This window comes from Ochotona curzoniae, unplaced genomic scaffold, assembly GCF_017591425.1.
Source record: "Ochotona curzoniae isolate NIBS_2020 unplaced genomic scaffold, NIBS_Ocur_1.0 contig_43, whole genome shotgun sequence".
Taxonomy (NCBI): Eukaryota; Metazoa; Chordata; class Mammalia; order Lagomorpha; family Ochotonidae; genus Ochotona; species Ochotona curzoniae.
Window position 1 is genome coordinate 6,912,201 of NW_024466218.1, and position 24,463 is coordinate 6,936,663.

Consider the following 24,463-nt stretch of genomic DNA (forward strand, 5'->3'; position numbering starts at 1 on the left):
TTTTACCTTGCCTTTTGTTCACTTACACACTTTGTTCACCTCTTAAAGATCATTGAGATGCTGTACCGTCTGTGCAGATTCCTGAACACAACCCAGCTATAGTAACTGATTTCTGTAGTAGTTTATAGGCAGATTATTTCTGTAGCTAGCAGCAGGACTGAAAAAATACCCTGAGCTTACTTGTTTTCCATGTTGCAGGGCTTAGTTTTTGCTTCCGTCCCATGTCCTGAGTAAGATCAGTTCCTGCGTTGTATGTAGTTTTTTTGGTTGTTTGAGGGTGGGCGGTAAATCTGCTTTGACCACACACAGTGATTCTTCTCACTTTTTAACAAAATGTGTTTCTCCATTTTGTGCATTATAATTATTTATTGTAATTCTGCACTCATTCTATAATGCAGGCTCTTCAAGGTATTGTTTTGTCTGTTTCTATTAATCTTTAATACCTAGTAGAATATAACATGTATTCAATAAATACTGATGAATAATGTGTAAATAATTGGATGTGTGAGGTCATTATTTCTTCATTTGAATGATGATCACAACAGTAGGTAGCAGGAAGCCTCTAAGTAGTATTTTGAAGCAATAATATTAATACTTTTAACTGATTAGATAAATGGAATGAAAGGTCTCCCATGTGGGTGCCAAGGCTTTGGGCCACCCTCCACTGCTTTCCCATTCCATAAGCATGGAGTTGGATGGGAAGTATGTGAATCGATGTGCATATGGGATCCTGGCATGGGCAGATCGGGGATTTAGCTACTGAGCCATTGCTCCGGGCCCTGAATCATCTTAGTATATTCCATCATATAACAGCATTTGATTGATTGTTGAGTAGATACATTTCTCTGGCACTGTAAACTTTTAGTGCACTATTTCTCTTGGTTCAAAAATATTTCAATTCTGAAACATCTTGGGTCACTTATGTAGTTTGGAGGGAGAATTTTTACCAAAAAAAGTGCAGTTGTGTGCTTCCAGTGGGTAATTGTTTTGGGAAAATACTTCTATAAGCAACAATTTTAAACACATTGGTGTTTTTTTTTGTTTGTTTGTTTTTAGTAAAAGAAATACTTTAGTATGTGCTCTTTTAGGGGAAAAGACATTGCTTCTCTTCTCTCAAACTAGAAAGTGCCTGCTGAACTTTAATTACCTCTCATCAAGTTTCGTTGCCTCTCCTGTCTGCTGTGTGTCTGTTCTCTGCTTCTCTCTCATCTGGTCAGCCTACATACAGATCTTCAAGTCTACTTTTTTAGAAAGCAGCAGAAACAAACTTTCCTTGATTTTATGTGCCAGTTGCCTGTCGGAATACCTCCTGACGCTCCATTGATCTCGGGGAGAGGCTTAAGTTTCCTTAGTGTGGATAGAAGGTTCTTTACTTGTTGTCTCTTTTCCTTCCTCACTTGCTGCTATCCCTAATGCCTTTGATGTTTGTGCATAATAGTAACTAAGAAGCTGAACACTGACAGAATTGTCACCTGCCACATGGTTAATACACTGGAAGGTGTCATATCAGAGTTTAAAGTTAGAGTACTCCCTTACTCCTTCTCAGTTCAATTTAAAATTCTCCAAATGTTTAGATTCTATTATCTGACAGATACGATTTTAGAATCATTTTGCTAATCTTTTGCATGTTTTGGAATTGGAATCCATTTTCAGTTGAATATAGTAACATAAGAAATTAGAAACTGTTGCCAAAAGTGTGTAAAAGTTTTTATGTATTATAGGCATTATTACTGTTGTAGTATGAGAATGTTAAAAATGATTCATAATTTTCTGTTTTTCTTTTAGGGACAGTATGGAAATTACCAGCAGTGAAGCAGTACTTACATTCCAATACCCAGTATCTCTTAGCAGCCATATTGTCACCTCAGCACTGTGGACACCTCCCTGTGAAACGATCCTTTCATTCCATCTAGTTTTTGGAAAAAACCTTGTGGATAAGTGGCTGTTTCATCAATAAGCAGCCTTTGTGGTTTAGTTGTAAAAGGCTTTAGTAGCTCAAAAATCTTCTTGATTTCACATTTCTACTCTAGATGGCAACATTGGACAGAAAATGCATTGACATAATCAGTTTGCAATGATTTTGGAACTGTGTTTCAAATGGACTGTCACAGACTGAAAGGTGTGAACAGCTTTGTATGTTTATGAAGGTTAAGGGAATTTAATACTTTTCCACAGATTCTTTTGTAAGGGGAAGAGGGAAATGTACACTTTTTACAGCAGCAATATTTTGTATATTATGTTTATTTCATGTGATGAATATGCAAGGCGGTACACTGTGCACTGGACAGAATCAGAAATCCTCTGTGAACATGGACTGGAGCATAGTAGATTGTTTGGGTCTCAAAATGGTGTCTTGTTACGGTAAAGGTGAAAGTGGAGGCAGAGCTCACCGTGTGTCTACTGTTAGGCTCTCCTGGAGGAATCCAAATTCCTTTTATCTCTTAGATAACAAAGGGCACTGTGATACAGTTTTGAGTAAAACAACATTTTTTTTAAAAACCTTCCAGTTTTGTGGTTTAAACCCTTTTTATAAAGACCGTTTCTAATGCTGTTTTAAAATGTGAGGCAATAAGAATTACTTTGTTTGATTTTAAGTATTTGGTGACAGTTTCATGTAACTGAAGTGGTAATCCTCTCTCAAGATAGCAATAACTAAAAGTGGAAAGTGTTAATTTTATCTTGTTTAAGTGATCAGGGAACTTAATAATATCAAAACATTTTATAATTGATATCAAAGAGGAGTCAGCCTTGACCCAGGATTTTATTTTTTAACATTTGAAAGAATTGGTTTATATGATAAAGTGTTATTTCAGCTTTCTTAACTGGAAATGATGCCATTTATGAAGGGGTATTTTTATGTTTCCCATTTTTTTATGTTAATAACAGAGATGTTTGGGAAACTGCTTATTGATGAGGCTTATTCTGGGATTTGTACTAAAAGCATAGAGGTTGTATTCTAGATAATCTTGTTTATAAGCATGGCATAATTATTTGAGACTGTCCTGTGCCTGATTATTTTAGCTCAATTCAGGGATGTTACATTGGGCAGGAAAGCATGCACTGAGAAATTTCTGACCACAGTTATTTAAGCATAGTCTGAAAATATCTAGCCCAAAGGTAAGTTCCTATTTTCATCATAGTTGCCTGTGCCCATGGAATAAGGTGTATTCTTTATAATTGAATTGGTTTTTCCCACTTCTAACTGGAAACAAACAGGGGGAGGGAGGCATGAATTTGAATCAGCAGAATATTACTGTTCTCAACATGCTGTAATCAAAAGGAGGAATTTCGGTCTGTCTGTGTGTGTATGAGCGTGTGTGTGTGTCGGTGTATGCGTGTTTTAAGGTCAGAATTGGTTTTCTTTCATCTTGGTCAGTGGATAATGGGCATCAAGTTTGAACAGATAAAGCATAAACAGCCTTATTGTGATTGAAATGCTTACAGATTCTGTGCCAGTTTTCCACCACTGTGTAGTTTGTTGCTATTTAAAACTGTATCAACTCTAACGGAAGAATAAATTATTTGTGATTTTAATTTTCTCATTTGTTTCTTTAAATTAGATCTCTTTGACTCTCTTGTTTTGTCTGGAGACTGTGCTGTGGGTTTTTATGTAAGTTAGTCCGGTATAAGCAGACTTTATTTGCATTCTAGGACTTTATCAAAATTCTCTTGCCATGCCCAAGTTAATTAGAATTAACTGTTCAGTAATCAGCATGTTGTGTAGGCTGTTTGTTACAGAATTCTTTTTCTGAAAATGAAGTCCATGAGGCTGTAATCAAGATGACTGAATTAGATAAATGAGTTGAGGAGACAAAATTGTGCTGAACCCAACCTGGTGTAGATACGTTATCTCATTTGAAATAAGCTCAACTGACATTAAGAAATAATTTGTCTTGCCAACCCATCTTCTGTTGTCTTATTCTCCTTTTAATGGAAACTAAAATTGCAATTTTAATAAGCAGAATTTCCTCCAGGACTTTCTTCCTGGAGACTAGTGCATTTGCAAGGTTTAATTGTTTTATAACAGTCCTATTTCATAAAAGTTTTTAATTGGTGGTGACAAAAATTGTCTTACTCCTTTGATACCCAGTTAGAAGAATAACTTTAGGAGTAGCTTTCTACCAAATTTGACATTTCCATACAGATAATTCTATTCTAAAACTACAAAATATTCACTTTATTAAAATGTATTTTGATGAATAAATAGCATATTGTCCCATATAATTTTAGAAGCAAAATATTCCTATAAAGAAGCAAAGGTTACTGATAAATATTCCTAAATGTTTAAGTGTGCTAGTTTAGTGGAGAATTTTTTTGCACGCTTCTGTAGCAGTATACAGGTGGCAGTTTTGTTTTGTTTTTCATTTTCTGAATAGAATTTTCAAACATACACCAAAAAGAGCAGAATGATTTAGGGAGCCCCCATGTATTGGTAACCCATTTTATCTATGTAGCAGCTCATGGCCAATGTCTGTTTACTTCCAAATTGAGGCAAATATTAAGTTGTTGATTTCAGTAATTGTCTCTAAAAGATGGCAAAAACAAAACAAACCAAAACAAAAACCCAGAACACCTCACACCTTGACATTCCATAGTATCAATGCTAACATGTTTAACAAGATGAAAATCTGTACACATAACATATGTCCTACTTTCATTTTAAAGCCATTCATTTATAACAGGCATGTAACATGACAAATATGCAACGTGAAAAGTGTCCATAATTTTGTCCTTTAACAGCAACAATTATTAAAGATTTGGCACATATCTTCCACCTTGATTTTGGACACATAAGCCAACAGTAGTTTGTTTTTAAAACAAGAATGGAGTTATATGTTACTTTTGCAACATTTTTTCCATTTGAACTTAGAAGTTTCTTACATACTTCCTACTTCCTAATACTGTGTCTTCAGTTTTTTGCTATTTCAAAAACAAAGCATTCACGGGCTGTCAGGGTTTATTGTTTTAATTGGACACATGAAAATAATACATTTTTGAGGGGTACCATGTGATATTTTGATATTTGTATACATTGCATGATGTTCCAATCATTACAGTATCTATTTTGTCAACCATTTATCCTCATTAAGGTCTTTTTCCCCTAGTATGCTCTTAAAGTATTTCTACACAACAGATTTCTGATATGCAGACTGTAAGGTTGTGGACATTTAAAAAAATGTTGCCATGAAGGATATATCCTAGCTGACAGTACTCTATTTGCCTTGTTAATTTTTGCAGTTCTAATAGATTTTTGTAGATGCTGTTTGTGAACTTAAATTTTGTTTCTTTATAAGTTGAATATAATTTCAAAAGCTTAATAATATGTTTTTACTGTGAAATGTCATTTAATGTCCTTTGTCCATTTCTCTGTTACAAGTGTTGTGTGAGTGAGAGTAAATAATACTATATATATGTACATAGACATATCTACACAGACATAAAATTATATGATGTTCTCTAGATGCATATATTAGTCCTTTGTGTTTTCTGTCCATTATTTTTAAAATTTTGTTTATATAGTCAAAATTGTGACTTGTGACCTCCATAACTAGCAAAATTATAAAAAATATCCCTCATCTTTACTCTGATTTCATAAGACTTACTATACATGATATGATTTCTGGCATTAATTTCTTTCCTATTTGTATAACCAGTTGCTTAAGCATCAGTTATTAAATAAACCATTCTTCCAATTAATTGAGATGCTACTTTATTCTGTTTATTTAAAAGATAAAGCTAAAACCTATTTTACTCTGAAGACTATTTAGGTATGTTTAGTGAAATTATTTAATTGTCATAAAATTGTGACAATCTCCTAGAAACAAGGTTTTTTTTTTTTTTTTTTTGAGTAGAAGTTACCTGCAAAGGTACAAACTGGCTTTTTAATAGTAAGCATTATTGAAATGCATTTTATACAATTATTTCAGCCTCTTAGAACATTTTCCTTTCTAATGTTTTAAAAGCTCTATAATTTTGTGCCTGAATTTATTTGTCTATTCGAAAAGCAAAAAGGTCACAGTAGTTCACTCCACAGATGGCTGCAACAGGTGAGGTTGGGCCGTGCTGGAATCAGAAAGCAGGAGTTTGATGTGGGTCTCCCACATGCGCGGCAGGCCAATCAGGACCAGTACCATATGGGGTGCTGATGGTACAGACAGAGGCTTCACCGGCCACCTGCTCCAAAACTTGTATTTTGGTAATTATCTGAAGTTCCTCTGAAGTGTTATTATGTAATTAGCAAAACATTAAGAAATCAATAGAAAATCTTGTTTTATTGTTTAGAAATCCAAGTCTCAGAAATACATAATTCAGTATAATTTTCATTAGTTTAATAAAGGTGTATTAATAAGGTGACTGCTATAATTTATCTGCCTGGAAAACTTTGAGAGACACAGGAGGGGAATATTTCACAGATATGTGTATACACATGAACATGTGTGTATGTACTTTTACATGCATGTTATTGTGGGCATTTTTATTTATAAATTAGGTTTTTTTTTTTTTAATGTGTAAAGAGTTGCTTATTTTATTTGGAAGAGTTTGAGAGGAAGAGGCAGAGATGCCTTCCATCCACTGATTCACTTCCACGATGGCCGCAGTGACTGGGACTGAAACACGCTGGAGCCACAGTCCTTCTCCAGGTCTCACATGGGAGCAGGGAGCCAAGCACCTTGGCCACCCTCCACTGCCTTTCCCAGGCCATTAGCGTGGAGGATGACTGAAGGCAGAACAGCCAGGAGTGGAACTGATGCCTGCATGGGATGTGGGCATCACAAGCCATGGCTCCACTCACCATGCCACAATGTTAGCTCCTGGAATTTTAAAATTTTACCTCTTTCCTGATGGAGGTATCCATAGTTTCAGAATGAAGTTACCTTTGTGAATGATACCTTTGTGTTTAGATTATAATCTTTGTGATAACAGGTTTTTTTTTTTTCATGACGCTGTGCATCAAAAAATGTTAAATGCGTCCCAAGCACTTGAGTTTTTATAATTTTTTTTGTCTCTGATCTCCCATTACTATCCTGTCTTCTAAAATTAATCCCGTTTTGGATGGGTGTATGACAGTCTGCCTTGAGACTGCTAACATTCTTCTTTGCAGCTTGGTACAGTCCTACGTCTCAGTTCCGATCACTGGGATGTGAACTGAAAGGGTCTGTGCAGGTTTAAGTGCAGTCTCCCATTCCCCTCGGTTGAAACATGACATACTAGGGGAGCTTCAGCCTTTCTTTCTTCCCCCACTCCCTTTTTTGGTAAGATTTATTTTTTTAGACAGATAAGATTTATGGAGAAAAGGAGACACAGGAAGATCTGCTGGTTCATTCTCCAAATGGCTGCAACGACCTGAGCTGAGCTAATGCAAAGCCAGGATCTTCCTCCAGGTCTGCTATATGGGTAAAGGGTCCCAGAGCTCTGGGCCATCATCTACAGCTTTCCTAAGCCGCAAACGGGGAGCTTGGATGGGGAGTAGCGCAGCTGGGAAACAAATCGGTGGCCATATAAAATCTCAGTGTTTACAGGACGAAGATTTAACCGTTGAGCCATTGTGCCGGGCTCAAGCTTTGGCATTTGAAGTAGAAAGATAATCTGTGGAGAACGGTAGTAAAAGTTTAGAAATTAGAAGTCCCGTGAAGGTGCTCAATGATGTCTACATCTCTGCTGCCAATCAACTTGGACTTGACATGGAAAAAAGAGCACTTTTGTCTTCCAAGAAACTTCTTAGGGCAGCTAAGCCTGTACACGGTTATGTGGAGGGCCATTTCATGCCACCCTATGACATAATGCACAGGGACCAATATTTTATTTTATTTTATTTTATTTTATTTTATTTTATTTTTTAATTTATTTTTTTTTTATTACATTGCATCATGAGACAGTTTTACAGGCACTGGGATTCCCCCCTCCCCTCCCCAAAACCCGCTCCCCCCCCCCCATGGTGGATTCTTCCATCTTGTTTAGAGCCTTACAATTTTACAATTCTCTGATGTAGATCAGAAGCGGTCTACTCATATCGATTATACAGGGACCAATATTTTAAATAGCAAGTTCCTGTCTGTGTCATGCCCTTTATAATCATTCCACTTGTGTTCTTGGACAATGAAGTAGGACAAACTCTTGGATATTTTCTTTATGATTATCCTTTCTATCACAAGTGAATTAGAATGCCACCTGTAATAATAGTTTGTTGGAAGGTATTGGTTTAGTTTTAGGCTTAATATTTAGAATCTTTTAGCATCCGTGTAGTTATAAAATTTGTAAATGGCTTATTTTATAGGTATGGAAATTTCTGTAATTAGAAACTCAGAATCTCTTACAGTTTAAACTTGATTTTGACCTCTATCACTTAATTGTGTATTCTTGGGATTTTTTTCTCTATTTATTTTTTTTTTTTACTGTGTTCTCAATTTTATGGCTTGCGCCCTATAACATGTGTACTTTGATTCTAGATTTCCTGCTAACATTTCTTTGAAGGCAGAAAAGAGTAATATTCAGCATTTTGATTTTACATAAGTAGTGGCAATCTGTAGTTAAATATTAAGAATTTTATGTTTATGAGCATAAGCATGTTAGAAGTGAAAAGGTATTTTAATAGCGTATGTTTCATGTACTATGTTTTATAAATGACCAAACTGCATAGCTTCTAAGGACTTCCTGAAACAGTATACCAAGACATTATTTCAAGGATTTTTGTTGTCTTTTCTATCAACATGACTGCCAGGGAATCATACCTGTTAATGCTTGCTAAATTAAGAGCAAGAAATATGGCTGTGGCTTTTAGTACAAGTATCATTCTATATAAAGAAGCTCTATTTCTCTTTCATGAATTTCATTATTCCATCCCTATTCAGATCTCACCTCCCAGCAAGCTTTCATACTTCAACTCTACACATGAGTTCTCAGTCCTCATTCCCACATAAACACAACCATTTTGAAAACATGAACTAATATTAATTACCCCCTTGGCACCAAAAAGTCAGGATTTCCTGATGCGGCACGCTAATGTAAAATGCATTAGTGCAAACGTTGGCTCCAAGGGGTAACACTCTCTAAATAAACAGCAATGTTTTTCTTTATTCACTACTCTCAGGCTATTCTGAAAGTCATTCATTCTCCGCACTCCCCCAAAAACAGAGTTTAATAAGTTATAACTGAATTTTCACAAGAAGGAATTAAATTCCAAGCAGCAAATCAGTGGCACTTAATTCTTTTTGGTTCACTGAAGTAAAATACCAAAATGTTCCAATTATTAAATGGCTTTGAACTAGAATTAAAATAGTCTGTTGAGAGATAACTTTATGTTTTAATAATCACTAAATACATATCTCACCTGTTGATTTAATTTATGTAGAAATAGAATAAGAAAAGGCCTGGTGCAGTAGCCTAATGGCTAAAGTCCGCCTTGCACATGCTGGGATGCCATATGGGCGTTGGTTTGTGTCCCGGCTGCTCCACTTTCCATCCAGCTCCCTGCTTGTGGCCCGGGAAAGCAGTTGAGGACGGCCCAAAGCCTTGGGACCCTGCACCTGCGTGGGAGGTCCACAAGAAGCTCCTGGCTCCTGGCTTCAGATTGGCTCAGCTCCAGCAGTTGTGACCACTTGGGGAGTGAATCAGTGGCTGAAATATCCTTTTCTGTCTGCTTTCTCGCTGAAATTCTTGACTTTGCAATAAAAAAAATTAAAAAGTAATACACAAGGTATAAAAAAGTCCTTGAGTATCAAGAATATTGGTTATTAAGTAGCACATATATGTATATATATCCATATATTTAATAGCCATTGAAAATTAAATAGTGAAATATAAGAGGTCTTCAAAAATTTATAGAAAATGCTTACTATTATACTCTGCATAGACCTCAATATATTTTTTGCATTAAAATAAGCTTTAGTTCCATTTTCTACTTTTTTTTTTAAAGATTTATTTTTATTATTTTTTATTGGAAAGGCGGATATACAGAGAGGAGAGACAGAGAGGAAGATCTTCCGTCCGATGATTCACTCCCCAAGTGAGCGCAACGGGCCGATGCTATGCCGATCCGAAGCCAGGAGCCTCTTCTGGGTCTCCCACGCGGGTGCAGGGTCCCAAAGCTTTGGGCCATCCTCGACTGCTTTCCCGGGCCACAGGCAGGGAGCTGGAAGGGAAGCGGGGCTGCTGGGATAGAACCGGCGCCCATATGGGATCCCTCGCGTGCAAGGCGAGGACCTTAAGCACTGTGCCACCGTGCTGGGCCCTGCTTTTTTTTTTTTTTTAAAGTATCTTTGCAGATGGATTAGAGGGAAAAGTTTAGAACTTCACTTTGTTTCTATATAGACAATTTCAAAATGCTGGTCTATCCTGAGGCCATTTTGCTGTAAAACGACCTATTGTGAAGGTGTTTATGTTCTTTCTTTATTTGTTCATTTATTTATAATGATTTGACAGAGCTACAGAGAGGGAGGGAGGAGAGGCTGATTCACTCCCCAAATGACCATATTGGCAGGCTGGGCTAGCTGAAGCTGGGAACTGGTACGTCATCTGGATTTACCCCTTGGGTGCAGGAGCCCAAGGCTTTGGGTCATCTTCCTCTGTTTTCTTAAGCACGAGAATAGGGAGCTGATTCAAAAGTGGAGCAGCCTGGACTTGAACTGGTGTCCAGATGGGATGCTGGTACTGTGGGGAAGAAGTTTAACCACTAAGCCACTGCCCTGGTTCCTATTGTGTGTCTGTTCCAGATTCTCACATGGGTGCCATGTGATTGCCACACACTTCTATCCCCAAGAGGCTTGCATAGCAGATTGTAAATGTGTACACGTGTGTACACTTAGGCTGTATAATGGAAGATACATTTTGTTGTGGGTAGACCAGAAGTAGGGGTCTGATCATCAGTGGCTTATTCATTAGTTACAGCATCACAGTAATTTTTTGGTAATAAAATAAATATCGCCAATGTTGTCCTGTTTACCTTGTCCGTAGTTTCCTTTGTTGCACTTGTTTTTGTGAGAAATCAGAAGAGTTGATAAAGATTTTCAATTGATTTTGTTCTCTAAGCCGTTAGAAGCTACGTGCAATCCAAGCATGTGCCATTTTGCTCTTCCGCCGACATTCTCAGCTCTGATACACGCAGTGGTCTTCGTGTCATGACCTTCCTTTGTCACAGCCCTCTCCCGGCCTGGGCTACGAGCCGGCCCTACACTCACAGTGCTCCTTTACTTTCCCAGTGGTTCAGCTTCCTTCCACGTAATCTTCCCCAAACATTGAGTTAATTCCAAATGACTGTCCTTACTGCTTATCATATTCACACAAGCATGTTCAGTTAAGCTGCCTGCTAAATCTGTTTCCTTGTTAATATTTGATGGCGTCTAGGAACTTCCAAGCTCTTCTGATAGACAGTTCTCTTACTTGAGGTGATGGACTTCTGCTACGGCATGTGTAATCATTTGTAATGATTTCTGCTTCTACACAAGTGACCAGCAAGACCTCTTGGAGAAGCACGAAGGGGTTTGTACACTCGTATTTAGGTTAATGAATTAATGGGGTTATCACAATGGGAAAACGAAGATGTTTGGAAATTCAGTCCAAAAAGAGAAGCCATATTACCTTTTATTAGGGAATTCAGATAGAAATTGTCTTTATGAAACATTATGCCTCCTAAATGAACTAAATATGCTATATTTCCACAGATCAAATATTCATTTTGTTCATGTTTTAGCATCTGAAGCTGAGAATTTTTCTTTATACGTTTGCTTATTTTTTTATATAATAATCACGCCTTACAATCAGTAGTGCTTTAGATTACAGGAATAGAAAGTATCATGCTATTTTAATCATCTTAATTTTTTTAATAGATTAACATTTTTTAGTCTAGAATAACCTAAATACTTTAAAAGAGAATCTAAAAAAATTTGTTTTAGAAAGTGTATTTTGTGCATCATCATTTTCTTAATTGTTTTCCTTACCATAGACCATGGACTTCTCTTACAGCAATGCCTGTGGTTGGTTTGGCGAGGCGATCATCTTGGTGAGCGTGCTTGTTGGAGCGAGAGGCAGTGCCACAGGTGCTGTAGCTGCGCCTTGGCCAGGAAACCAGATTTCCAGAGCTTGAATCTCCCTTTCTTGGTTCCGTCATTTACCAGTTACCAGATGTTGGGCAATGACAACCTCTGGGAGAATCTGCTATACCTCTCACTGGAGATGATATATTTAGCTACCTCAATATTGTAAGGATTACATGAGCTTCTACGTGTATGTTATTTAATCCTAATATTAGTTTACACATTAGATGTAGTACAGCCTGGTATGTAATAAGTGCTAAGTAAGTATAAATTGTTGCTATTTGCAGTATTTCTCTTTAAATAGTTCATGTGAAAGTTAGCAAGTCAAGGCCAACCCCAGGGCCGCCCATTGGCAATGGAGCAGCTAGGTCCTCAGCAGTGTAGAATGGCCTGCCAGGCATCCCACGATGGTGGCTTAACCCACTTTGCCCCAGTGCCTGACCATAGGATGCTGAGGATAGAGTCCTAGAAGAGGGATTACCTAATCATGAATGTGATCATTTCTTAGGTTCTAGATCAGTGTGGCCACATTTCTTTCCAAAAAAGGATATACTAATTTACATGGCCAGCCTACCTTATTGTCTCACTCTTGCCAAACTTTAGCATTTTTAAAAATAGATATTTGCTAACCTTATCTGTGTGTATAATTATTTCTTTGGTTATTAGTATGAAATGAATAATTCTTTATGTTAGCTGTTTGTATTTTTTTTCCTATTATTTAATGATTGTTAAAGGGTTCCTTATATATCTGGACAGACTCAAGAAATAGCAAACTGTGCTTTTAAAATACAATTCCTTATAAATAAATGATATAGGCAAATTATACTTAGGTGTATTTTTCATTTCATTTTCATTTTTCATTTCATTTCATTGACCACTTAACTTCTGTTTTTTTCAGAGAGAGAGATGGACAGAGTTTTTATGTGCTAATTTACTTCCCGAATGCCCTCAGTGGCTGGAACTGGGCTTCAACTTGAGCCCAAAACTAAGAACTCAGTCCGAGTCTCTCACATGAGTGGCAGGAATGAATTAGTTGAGACGTCTTTGCTGCTTCCTGGGGTCAGCATTAGCAACAAGTTGGGCTTGGAAGACAGAGCCGAAATCCAAACAAATGACTGTGTGATATGGGACTATGGCCAGTGATCCTAACTGGCCACTTCACGAGACAAAATGCTGCTCCCCAACTCTTGCTGCATTTATTCATTGTCGGTGATCTGAGGTTATGTGTGTCTATTGTATCTGCATAATGAAAACACCATATCATAGCATGTTCCTGCATAGTTCTTCCAATTATGCATTTAGTGATGTTGTGTTGATAACTTGAAAACTGCCACAGTGAGAATAATTACACTGTGAAGGAGAAATGCTATTAATCAGGACTTAATTCATTGTTCGCTAGGTTTTAAAATGTGATCAATAAAATGCTGATACTAAGTTAAGCTGAGTGATGTTGTATCCCTGCCTATCATGCTGTGAATAACAAACAATTTGAGGAAACATTCTCTTTAAGAGTTAAACAATTCGGGCCCGGCGCGGTGGCGCAAGTGGTTAAAGGTCCTCGCCTTGCACGCCCAGGATCCCATATGGGCACCGGTTCTAATCCCGGCAGCCCCGCTTCCCTTCCAGCTCCCTGCCTGTGGCCTGGGAAAGCAGTCGAGGACGGCCCAAAGCTTTGGGAACCTGCACCCGTGTGGGAGACCCGGAAGAGGCTCCTGGCTTCGGATCGGCATAGTATCGGCCCTTTGCGCTCACTTGGGGAGTGAATCATCGGACGGAAGATCTTCCTCTCTGTCTCTCCTCTCTGTATAATCCGCCTTTCCAATGAAAAAATAATAAAAATAAATCTTTAAAAAAAAAAGAGTTAAACAATTCATCCAGTTGAGCAAAAATTGTTCATGCCATTAAAACATCCCATTCATGTGTAGTTGTGCCCATTAATTACTACCACATGTTGGCTGTGGATACAAGACCATCACAAATGTCAGCAAAAACATCCTGTGAGAATTAATTTGTGATATGAAATTCATAAACAAATATTTCTTCTGTTATAAATTTTGGGCTACTCAATCCTTCATAACAATATGGATAAAAACTTAGGTACATATATGTGTACACATGTAGTCTGCCCCACCTCCGTGGAGAGCCACTTCGGTACTCTAGCAGCAGTCACTTCCTTAGGCCCTCATTAACACCTGGTTCAAACGCTTTACATGTGGCTTGATAAGCATCCCAGACATAACATGGCAAAAACTGAATTCATTTGTCTTTCCTAGTGTACTTTATCTTAGAAAGTTACACTACTCTAAGGAGGTGCAAAACAGAAAACAATAGCTCTGGGTAGCTTTTTCAGTGTATCTGGTCTATGCGTATCAGAAGAAAAGAGACAGATAAAGGGCTCGTGGGTTTTTGTTTTAAGAAGGGTGATTTTGCTTGTATTCCCACAGGAGACAGATAAATTAAGGCAGAAAGGGGATGGGGAAGAGAGTCAGGTCTCTGATCTAGCAGGGGAGGGCAGGGTGCGGAGCACATTGGTCTTGATGCAGAGGATTCCCAAAGCTGGTTAGAAGAATAGCAACAGAACCCCCTGAACTGGACCCACCTGCCTGATGCACAGGGCCTGTCACTAAGCACTGAGCAAGGATCTGCACAGCTATCACTTAATTCCCAAACTTTCTAAGGGGCTTGGGGGAAATTTCTCTTAGAAGTTGGGGCAGAGAGGTAGGTGTTCAGCGAGTGTCCAAGTTCCTGGCTGGCCCGTGGCACTGACAGCCTTTCTTGATTGATTGGCAACAGTGTATCCTTCAAGGAATTTCAGGATAACAAAGTGGTTTCCAGTCATTTTGGGTGCTATGTGCAGGTGGTAGCTACTTTTTGCTCAGGGCCTGGGATTCTGAGATTTAAAAAAAAAAAAAGCATCACTCAAGATGTTACCTGTGAGAAAAATAAGTGACACCAAGAGTCTGGTGCTTAGAGACCTTGAGGGCCAGCTGGCTAATTTTAGTTAAGAGGTTGATGTGCAATCACAAAATTAGGACAAGGAAACTTTAGGCAGGGAGAGAGGATGGAGACAGGGATGCTAGGCCCTGCTGGTGTAGCATCTGCATTCAAGGCACTGTGGCTCAGTTTCAGTCTCGGGCAGAGGGCTCCTGCCCACTGACAGGAGGAAGGAAGTCAGCGTATGTCCCACTGTGGCTTCCCTGGCAACACAACCTGCGGCTCAGACTCCTCTCCGAGCGATTTTGGGAGGTGAAGAATGTTCTGGAAACAGAATGGGGATAGGAGAGGAGAGAGCTAGCTTTGGACCTAGGTCCAAAACGGGAACATGCCAGGCTAGCTGTGATCCCAGGAGGATGAGGCACCGTGGAGCAGATTCAGTCCCATAAATGAAGCAGAACCACCTCAAACTCATCCACAGAGTTATGGAAGCAGTGCTGCTGTTGTATGCCACTGATTTTTTTTTTTAAAGATCTGTTTTTATTGGAAAGTCAGACATACAGAGAGAAGGAGATACAGAGCGAAAGATCTTCTGTCCGCTGATTGACTCCCCAAGTGGCCACAATGGCTGGAGCTGAGCCAATTCGAACCCAGAAACCAGAAGCCTCTCTCTCTCTCTTTTTTTTTTTTTTTTTTAAATTTTGACAATCTTTACGTAGTTAATTAGGGTAAAAAGGCTCAAGGGCTACAGGAAAGTGGATAAGACTAGTATTTTTTCCATATTGTTCCCCTCATGTATAAAGGGGGTATTAAGGGAGAAGGCTCACCCAGCTTCCCACCCTCCCCAGGTCCCGGATGTAGGGCATGCCCAGGAGCCTCTTTTGGATCTCCCATGTGGGTGCAGGGTCCCAAGGCTTTGGGTCGTCCTTGACTGCTTTCCCAGGCCACAAGCAGGGAGCTGGATGTGAAAGGAACAACCGGGGTATGAACTGGCGCATGCAAGATGAAGATTTTTGCCACGAGGCTACAGTGCTGGGGCCCCACACCACTGGTTTTGTTGTTGTTTGTTATTCAGCATAGTTTTGGCGGCAGCTAACTGGTACATAATTTTTAAAATGTTTTTGCTGCTTCCGAAAATTTTTACTGATTTGAAATTTGACTTCCCTGCTGCACAAAAGAAATTTTGCCCAACTTTTTTTTCTTAGTGGTAAAAATGAGAAAACAGATTTGATTATGTTTTCCTCAAATCGTTAAAATCTGCCTGTTTTTTTTTTTACTTCCATGATAACTTCTTAAAATGTTTCCCTTTAAAAAAATTCATTTATTTGTTTGAGAGGCATAGCATCAGAGAGAACAGGAGACAAATAGGCAGAGATTTTCCAGCTGCTGCTTCATGCCCCAGATAAAAGCAGGCAGGGCCCAGTTAGGCTTACAAAGATGCTAAAGAACTTGAGCCCTCTGCTGCCTTCCCGGGAACACTAGTAGGAATCTGCATGTGGAGCAAGGCAGCCAGGACTCCATCATCACTGTGGCTGTTGGACGCTTGCATCCTAAGCTGCAGCTTAACCCGCTGTATCACAATGCCACCCCCAAAGCGTTTCCTTGTGAAATATTTATTTATTTATGAGGAGCAAGAAAGAGCTCTCATGCACCAGTTCAACCCTCAGATACTCATAATAACAAGGGCTGAAGCTGGGAGCTGAGAATGCAATCCACATCTTGCACACAGATGTGTGCAAGAAACCCACACATTCTGTCATTGGGTGACAGAAACTTGCACCACTGCCTCCCAGAGTCGCCACTGTAGGAAGCTGGAGTCAGGAGTCCCAGCTGGGAATTAAACTAGAGTACTCTGATGAGGGACGCAGATGTCTTCACTGCTGGGCATAAAATACTCCTAAAATAATTCCTTTTTCCATTCAGTTTTGAGAATTCTTTTTCTGTCATGTAGGTATGAAAGATTAGAAAAAAATCATACTTCAAGAGGCATTTCCCTGGGAATTCTTTAAGCTTTTCCCACTCAAACTGGGCCATGATCCCTGTTTAATTTACAAATCTTCCTGACCCAATGCTCTAAAGAAATGAATGAGATCTTCCCCATCAAATAACCCCAGCCGTTACATATTATGTTCACTTGTCAAATGCTGCACGAATTTGATTTTATAGACTCTATTGTACTAATTTATTAACTTGATAAAATCTGCTGACTCCTCACGGAAAATATTGTTTTTATTTTATATTTCCTGCAGCTTTCTTTTTGTAGCCTTTATTATTGAGTATTTACATGATAATAGGGCCTTTGTTTTTTGAAAGTTCATCTGTGCCTGCTGTTTATTGTCTCCCCTGAAGCCACAACCCTGTTTGTGATATACACCGTGTTTTTCATATTGAAAGCATTCAATGAACCCTGAATAATTAATCTTCCCATCATGTGTGAGTTATCTAGGGGAGTTGAATTAACCCCATTTTATAGGCAGGGCATCCTAGAGAGAGACATAGATGGTGGCCACTCGAGGATGTCAGAGTTCAGGTATAAAACCCTTGCATTTCTTGTACTGGATAAAGCTTCTTTCCTTGGTTACAGCTAATCCTGTTGAGTTTGTGTCATTTATATAAAGGATACTTGCTTTTTTGGGCAACATATGAAAAGGACAGATGTATTATTGGGAAAGGAAAAATGCATTTTGGGTGCTGAAACTCCCATCAATCAATATTTATTAGCAATATTCCTTAGGAGAGTGTTTCCTGGGTGACTTGCTGGTAAAACTCATGCGGTGACCTTATATACTAACAGGTTTGCATGGACAGAGCATCAGTCCTGGAGTTGCTCACCTTCCTTATTATCTATTGCTGGACCACACTTCAGGGTCAACTGGCAAATAGCAACTTGAGTCCTGATATAGGAGACCCAGCACATTCACAAAAGACCTTTGACCATCCTAATTTATTTAGATTCCTTTTTTTTTTTTTAAGATTTCTTTATTTTTATTTGGAAAGTCAGGTATACAGAGAGTTTGTGATCACTGATTGGAGAACTTGCTTCCAGAATGGAGCTCAACAACAGTGATGATGAAAAACAAATGAATTTGCAATATTCAGCTTGGTTTTGTAGAAAAGGAAAAACCAGATGTTCTTGTGGGTCAATAGGATATCCTGAATGCCCTGGAACCCTAGGAAGTCTTCCATGCCTCTCCACTCCTCTCCTTCTCTTTGACATGTCCCTGTAAACTCCTTCAAGAGCTTTCTCAATGACAACAGCTTCCACTCGCACGCCATCTTTTTCTTCCTAACTTACATTACCTTTTGTGTGAGGAAGCTCTCTTGTGTCAGTTATAACTACCTCCCTTCTAATCCTCCTGATAGAATATAAACTTCTTGAGGGCAAGGACTGAAATTAATTCATCTTTAAGTTCTCAGGAGGCCTAGGTTTCTTTTATTACTTCTCTTTAAATACTGTTAAATCCATGTTGGAGTCACTAATGAAATATAAGTATATAACTACATTTATATTGATAAAATGTGAATATGTATTTACATTTCACTAATAGGATATACATTTATATTTCATTTATATGTATTTAAAAGAATATATGTGTGTGTGTATATATATATATATCCTTTGCTCTGTTGAATTAGATTTTGAAGGAGAATTAAATCTGAGGAAAATCAAATATGAATAAAATTGTGATACTTACATTACTAGGAAATTATTGAAACCAAATCCAGGATCATAGCTTTTGTGGATTTCACTATTTTTGTAAAACTCATATATATATTTTTTAAAAAAACAAAAACCAAACCAAAACAAAAAAAAAAAAACCTTTCAGTTTCAGTTGTTTTTCAAAAGGACTGAGTTGCCCTGTCCAGCAACTGTGAGTGGAAGCTCTGCTTGAGGGTCATCTGTAAGAAAAAAACAACCAAACCAAAGAAGCAACTAAAGAAACTCAATGAGATATAAAGAGAGGGCGAGCCTGTTCTCATGTATGCAAGAATTAATTCCACTGCTTTTCCCCAACATTTAGGAATCTGGAAATAATATGCCTGTTGGCTATTTGTGTTACAGCAGATGTAAAATTAATTGGTCTAGCTAACAGTACTAGATTTGCCCTAGCCCGTGAAGGACTTTAAAATAGTTTTCCCAGAACAGTACTCATAAAGATATACTCCACATCACAATTTTTTAGGACAAAATATGGCCATTGTGTTGTCTTTACTCATGTTTCCCACTCTATGAGTTGTTTTTACTTTCTTCTAGGGAACATATTGTCTTTTTGGCTGTGTAACTTGCCCCTTCGTGGGTGTCAGTTTTCTGGCCCTCTGCATCAGGGCTTCCCAGGGATGGTTGCAAAGAACAATGGAGCTGACACAATCATCTTGGTCTTCATTGGTTTCAGGTGCTAGAAATCTTTGTCTCTGGCAAAACTGTAGCAACAAAGGAAGATGTAAAGTGATTAGATGAGCCCTCATGCGATTTGTAAAGTCAGGGACCTTTAATTAGGTTATAATGATCTTTTCTTTATAATTAAGAAAAAGAAAGCTCAGATAGCTTGAGTCGCTTGCTCAGGGCCAAAGTCCAGATTTGAGTCTGGGTTTGGTCTACTCCAGAAAGCTTTATCCATCTACCTCTGGTTTGCTGACTACTCTCCCATGAATATAGATTGAGAATGAGAGGAAGGACCAAGGTTTTTAATTCATCAACTGGGAAGATGGTGATGCCCTTTTGTGAGGTAGCATAGAGAGATGAGCTGGTTCTGTGGGCTCTGAGGGGACAATTGAGATGACAAAATGAGCCAGCAGAAATCAATGTGTGAAGTTTCAAGACAGTAGCTGAGCTTGAAACAGAAATTAGGGAGTCACTGGAACAGGTGGCAGGTTAAGCTCTGAACACCACGGTATTTAACAGATAAGAACAAGCAGCAGACTATAAAAGCAGGGAGTCAACGTGCCTGAGAAACTGAGTGGGCCAGGCATCTGAAATAAAGTCAGCAGCCAGTGCCAACAACTGTGGCATTTTGAGAAAAGGAAGAGAAGAGGGAAGAAACAAAAGAGGAAAAGTAAGAGAGGAAGGGAGCAAAGGGCAAGTAGAAGGAAGGGAGGTAGGCAGGGAAGGAAGGGAGGTAGGCAGGAAGGAAGGAAGGAAAAAAGAAGGAAGAGTAGATTTACCGTTGAGTTTTATCAGTTGGGTGAATCATTTCTGTAGTGTTTCATAGCCTGTTGGGGACAAAAATCCAGGCTTCAGGAATTGAAGGAGCCTGTTGAGGACATAGAGGCAAGGGGCAGCTATCCAAAGGCCTTGACTAATTACTTCTAGTAAAATATGGGTTTAGGAAATGCATTTTCTCCCATCTCAAACCTTTTTATAGAGATCAAAGCAAGTTAAAAAGAATATCAAGTAGTCCCAGTCCTAATGAGGCAAAATCAAGGGGAAAAGCTAACATGGAAGTGAGAGCTTTGCACTAATGCTGTAGTTATTGGGCACATTTAATTGTTGTATATAGATATGTAATCATTCGTGTATTTAACAAATATGTCTTGTTTTACTGTGTGCATGTATGCACTGTTGTAGGAACTGTGCAAACAGGAGTAAATAAGGACGAAAACCACTTTCCCCAACGGGAAGCCTACTTCCTGGTTGTGGTGTGGGGAGTGGGGAGGAAGTAGGAGGCAGTGCATGCAAGTATGCAGCAGTTACCTGGGACCACCCAGAGCAGAGGAGATTTCAGAGTAGAGGGATTCCTTAGGTATCCTGAGAAGATAGCAATTGAGGGACCTGCAAGAAGCAAAGGAGGGAGCCAATGCGACAATTGGAATGTTTGTGATTGATGGAGCACAATCACAGGCAAAGCTCCGACAGAAGCAGAAGACCTATTGTCTCTGCGTCGTCCTGCAGCACCGCGATGGTTGAGGATGAAGGACGCTGATGAGGAATACTTGTACTTCCACTAGCCAAGTGCACTGGCCCCGGGGGCTGCTGGGGATGATCCTGACTCAGAGAGACAGACCACCAGGAGATACTACAGCAGAGATTGTAAAGACTAGTGAAATTTAAAATATCAATTTTCCCATCACTAGTTAGGTACAAATTTACAATTATGCTTCACTACGTATAAGTGAGCTCATTATGCCTTTACTCAGAACAAGCTTATGAGAGAAATGTTACAAATCATCTTTTTGTATTTGCTAAATCTGGACCTAATTCCATTTTTCAAGAAATCATGTTTGCAGAAATAAGGCCACATGGAAATGAACAAATAATGAAATATTGAATATAACAAACCCCTGCAGTCCTAGAGAATTAAAACTCTGCCAGAATTATTTATAAAATGTGTGCCAGTATCCAAAAGTATTTACAATTTATTTCACGGCTTGTAAAATCTGGTGCAATCCAAACATACTTGGTTGTTCCATGAGACCCAAAACATGTTTCTGAAATCCTGTGCCCAACTCCAGTGCAAAGCAAAGAGCCCCATATGGCAGGATCCTAATCCTGACGTGCAAAATTCTTCCTAACTAGAGACCTTCAGGGCCGTGCAGAATGGATCTCTGCATGCGACTGCACTACCTCCAGTAGCTCTGTGAATACAGAGGAACATCCCATTTCCTATGACTTCATGGAACTGATGGAAGATAGAGGGTCAGGAACTCTGAATTTGGGATTAATGGGTTTGAAAGGAGCAGGATTACATGGAAATCAGAAGGTGCAAGAAAAATGAATAAAGGTCATAGTGCCCATTGCAGCTCAAAGGAGTATGCCAACACTAAACAAGCAAGTGATTGGTTTATGTTAGTGATGGAGACTCAGATCAAGCTTTGAAAGTTTCCTAGTAGATAGAGTTGGGAGAGACTGAGAGGGATTTGATGTCTCCTTCCACCTCGTTGAACCACACATCCATTGCTCTGGCGACCCCTTCAGGTGATGGAAACACAATGCATCCATCTGTACCTCTTTGAAACAAGAATCCCACATTCAAACATTCCTTTTTAAAGGCGGATATAAGAGCCAACTCTTGCTGCTATCACAAGGTCTCCCAAGGCTGTTAATCATCAAGTACTGATAGCTACTGTTCCGCGTTGGATGAATACCAATTACAGAGATGGGGCGACCTGAGGAATGGAGAGGAGAGAGCAGTGGGGGACTGGCTTTGTTGTTTTGGGGAGGGGTTGCCAAAAAATATTACCTGGGGCGCCAGTGCTCTTCTTGCCAGCCCTGAGGGGCGACTGATGAGAATGGCAGACTAATTTACAAAGTATAAAGTAGGGAATGTATCAGAAGCATCGTATTATTATTAATAAGGTTTGGTCTTCTAGATAGCAGTGGCTGGATCTGACATGTTTTTTGTTTTAGAATCAGACAGCATTTGTCTACACTTTAGAATTCTGTTTGCATATTCTCTCATGATCTCTCCGTTATAAAAGGGGTTGTGTGAAGCTCCAGGCAAGCTTAGAAGGAAAGGCTCTGGAAACAAAAAACCTCCCATGTGCATAAGACAGAATGTACCAGGGAACACTTAGGAAAATAGAATGAAGAGTCCTTCCAAGTTAAAGAACATCTCAATTGGACACATAGTCCACATTGCAGCAGGTAGCTTAAAACTGAGAGGGGTTTTTGGAAAATGCGATTTTATGTGCTTGTGTTCTTGTCTTTTCTCAATGACACAGAAATTGAGCCTTCAGCACAGAGACTTGCTCTCTTGAGTACTCCCTCCTCTGTCACTTGCAGATCCCTGTCTGGCACCAGACGTCTCTCTGCATCTTCCGCTGCATCTTGGGGGCAGTGATTCTCAATATGATGATAAGGTTTTATGGCTGGCTACTATATCAGAAGCAAACTTATTGAGAGCCAACTACAGACTTGGGAATAGGGAAGGAAAAACATGTTTTCCCCCAGTTTATTTCAGAGCCATCTTCCACTGCCCCAGAGTGCTGAGAGCACAGCACGGAGCTGCTCAGAAAACCTGATTAAGGTCCCACAGTGCTAAGCACATAGAGTTTCAAGAGGCTGGGAAATTGTTCATACCATTGGAAGTCGTATGAAAGATGGTGCATGTGGGGGAGGACAAAAATTAAACTGAGAAGACTAAGAAACATGTTAACTAAAATTATGTTTGATTTGCCATCAAGAGCTCTACTCTTTTTAGATGGTTGGGAGAGTGCCTTCATGGGGAGTTGAAAAGCCACGTTCAAGGCCTCTGCTGAACTGATAGAGTTTTAACTGTTCCAGGGGTGGAGAGAACCATAGAGACCTTTTGATTGGACGGGAGCCCCATGCACTGGATTGGAGAAGAAAATGCCTGAAGAAATAAGAAAAAATAATTTAGCCTTGAGAGTTGTTTTTGTGTTCTTTTTGTACCTTGCATAGGGTGGGTACTCAGTAAATACTTATGGAATCAAACACTGCTTACTCTAAAATATTAAGATAGTATCAATTTTAAAAAAAGTCGTAGATCTGGCCAGATGTTGTTTCTTATACCATCATCCCCTGACAAGAAACACATCACTCAATGAGAATAGAGTCAAAAGGTAAATTGTAGAAATTTACCTTGGGTTTGAGTTACTGGCTCATTATTTGTTCAAGTGACTTATGATTTTTAGATTGGGAAAGTCATGGTTATATTATTATTGCCAACAAGAAATAAAAGCAAATCTTACGTAGCAGAATCTTGTGTTGAACATTATCATCGTAGCAGTTGCCAAGCAAATGTATCTGAGGGGAAGAAGAGAAGACTCCATAGAGACAGGCCTGCGTACAAAGCCAATGTTGACTCTGCTTGGTGTATTAGTTACCACGGCAGTTGATGAGATTTTTCTGTAATTAAGTCTTTTTGGACTTCATGTTGCAAAGGTTGTATTTTTTTTTTTTTTGTTTTTTCCTTCTCAAAGGTTATTAGAGGGATATGCCTTTATGTATTTAAATCCTTTGTAACATTCTAATAACATCACATCATGGAATGGAGAACGCTGTTCCAATTCTGTTGTTAGCGTAGAGGGGAAAAGCGGGAGCCTGAGAAGATGAAAGAAGAGCTTAATGTGGTTCTGGGAAGGCTGTCCTGATGGGTCACATAAACGAAGGGCACATCATAAGAGCTTTCTTTGCATTCAAGAATGCCAGATCAAATGGATGAAACTCAGAATAATGAAGATGAAAAGCAGTATAATAGCTGTAAAAACAAAATAAAAAATAGTGAAGGAAGAACAGAAAACTTGATAAACATGGGCTGCCAAATTGCAGCAGATTGTGTGCTTAAAGGAGAAATACTTTGGGAATGAGGAGAAAGACCCGTTGCCCTAACAACTGAAGTACGAAAGATCAGCCAAGGGCTAAGCTGAAGAAGTGTAACATTAACATCAACACCAATGGTTCTCCAGGTAGCGCTATGGAAGCAATTTTTCCAAAGAGAGGATATTCAGTCCTCTTGACCAGTACATATTTGAATTCTAGAAAACTGGCAAGCGGAATGTGTTTTGAAGGAGAAAGGCCAGATTGTCAAAGTAAAAGATGT

The 24,463-nt window shown here is 39.0% G+C and overlaps 1 protein-coding gene across 4 annotated transcripts in view; it reads left to right on the forward strand.

Moving 5' to 3' along the window:
- Positions 1-5,697, forward strand: part of SS18 (SS18 subunit of BAF chromatin remodeling complex) — a 68,083-nt gene extending 62,386 nt beyond the window's left edge. For all 4 annotated transcript variants that reach the window (XM_040984850.1, XM_040984853.1, XM_040984851.1 and 1 more), the window contains one exon: positions 1,786-5,697. In XM_040984850.1, the coding sequence (XP_040840784.1) occupies positions 1,786-1,812 (27 nt within the window). In that variant the 3' untranslated portion in view covers positions 1,813-5,697. The remainder of the gene's footprint in view (positions 1-1,785) is intronic.
- Positions 5,698-24,463: the final 18,766 nt, after the last annotated feature.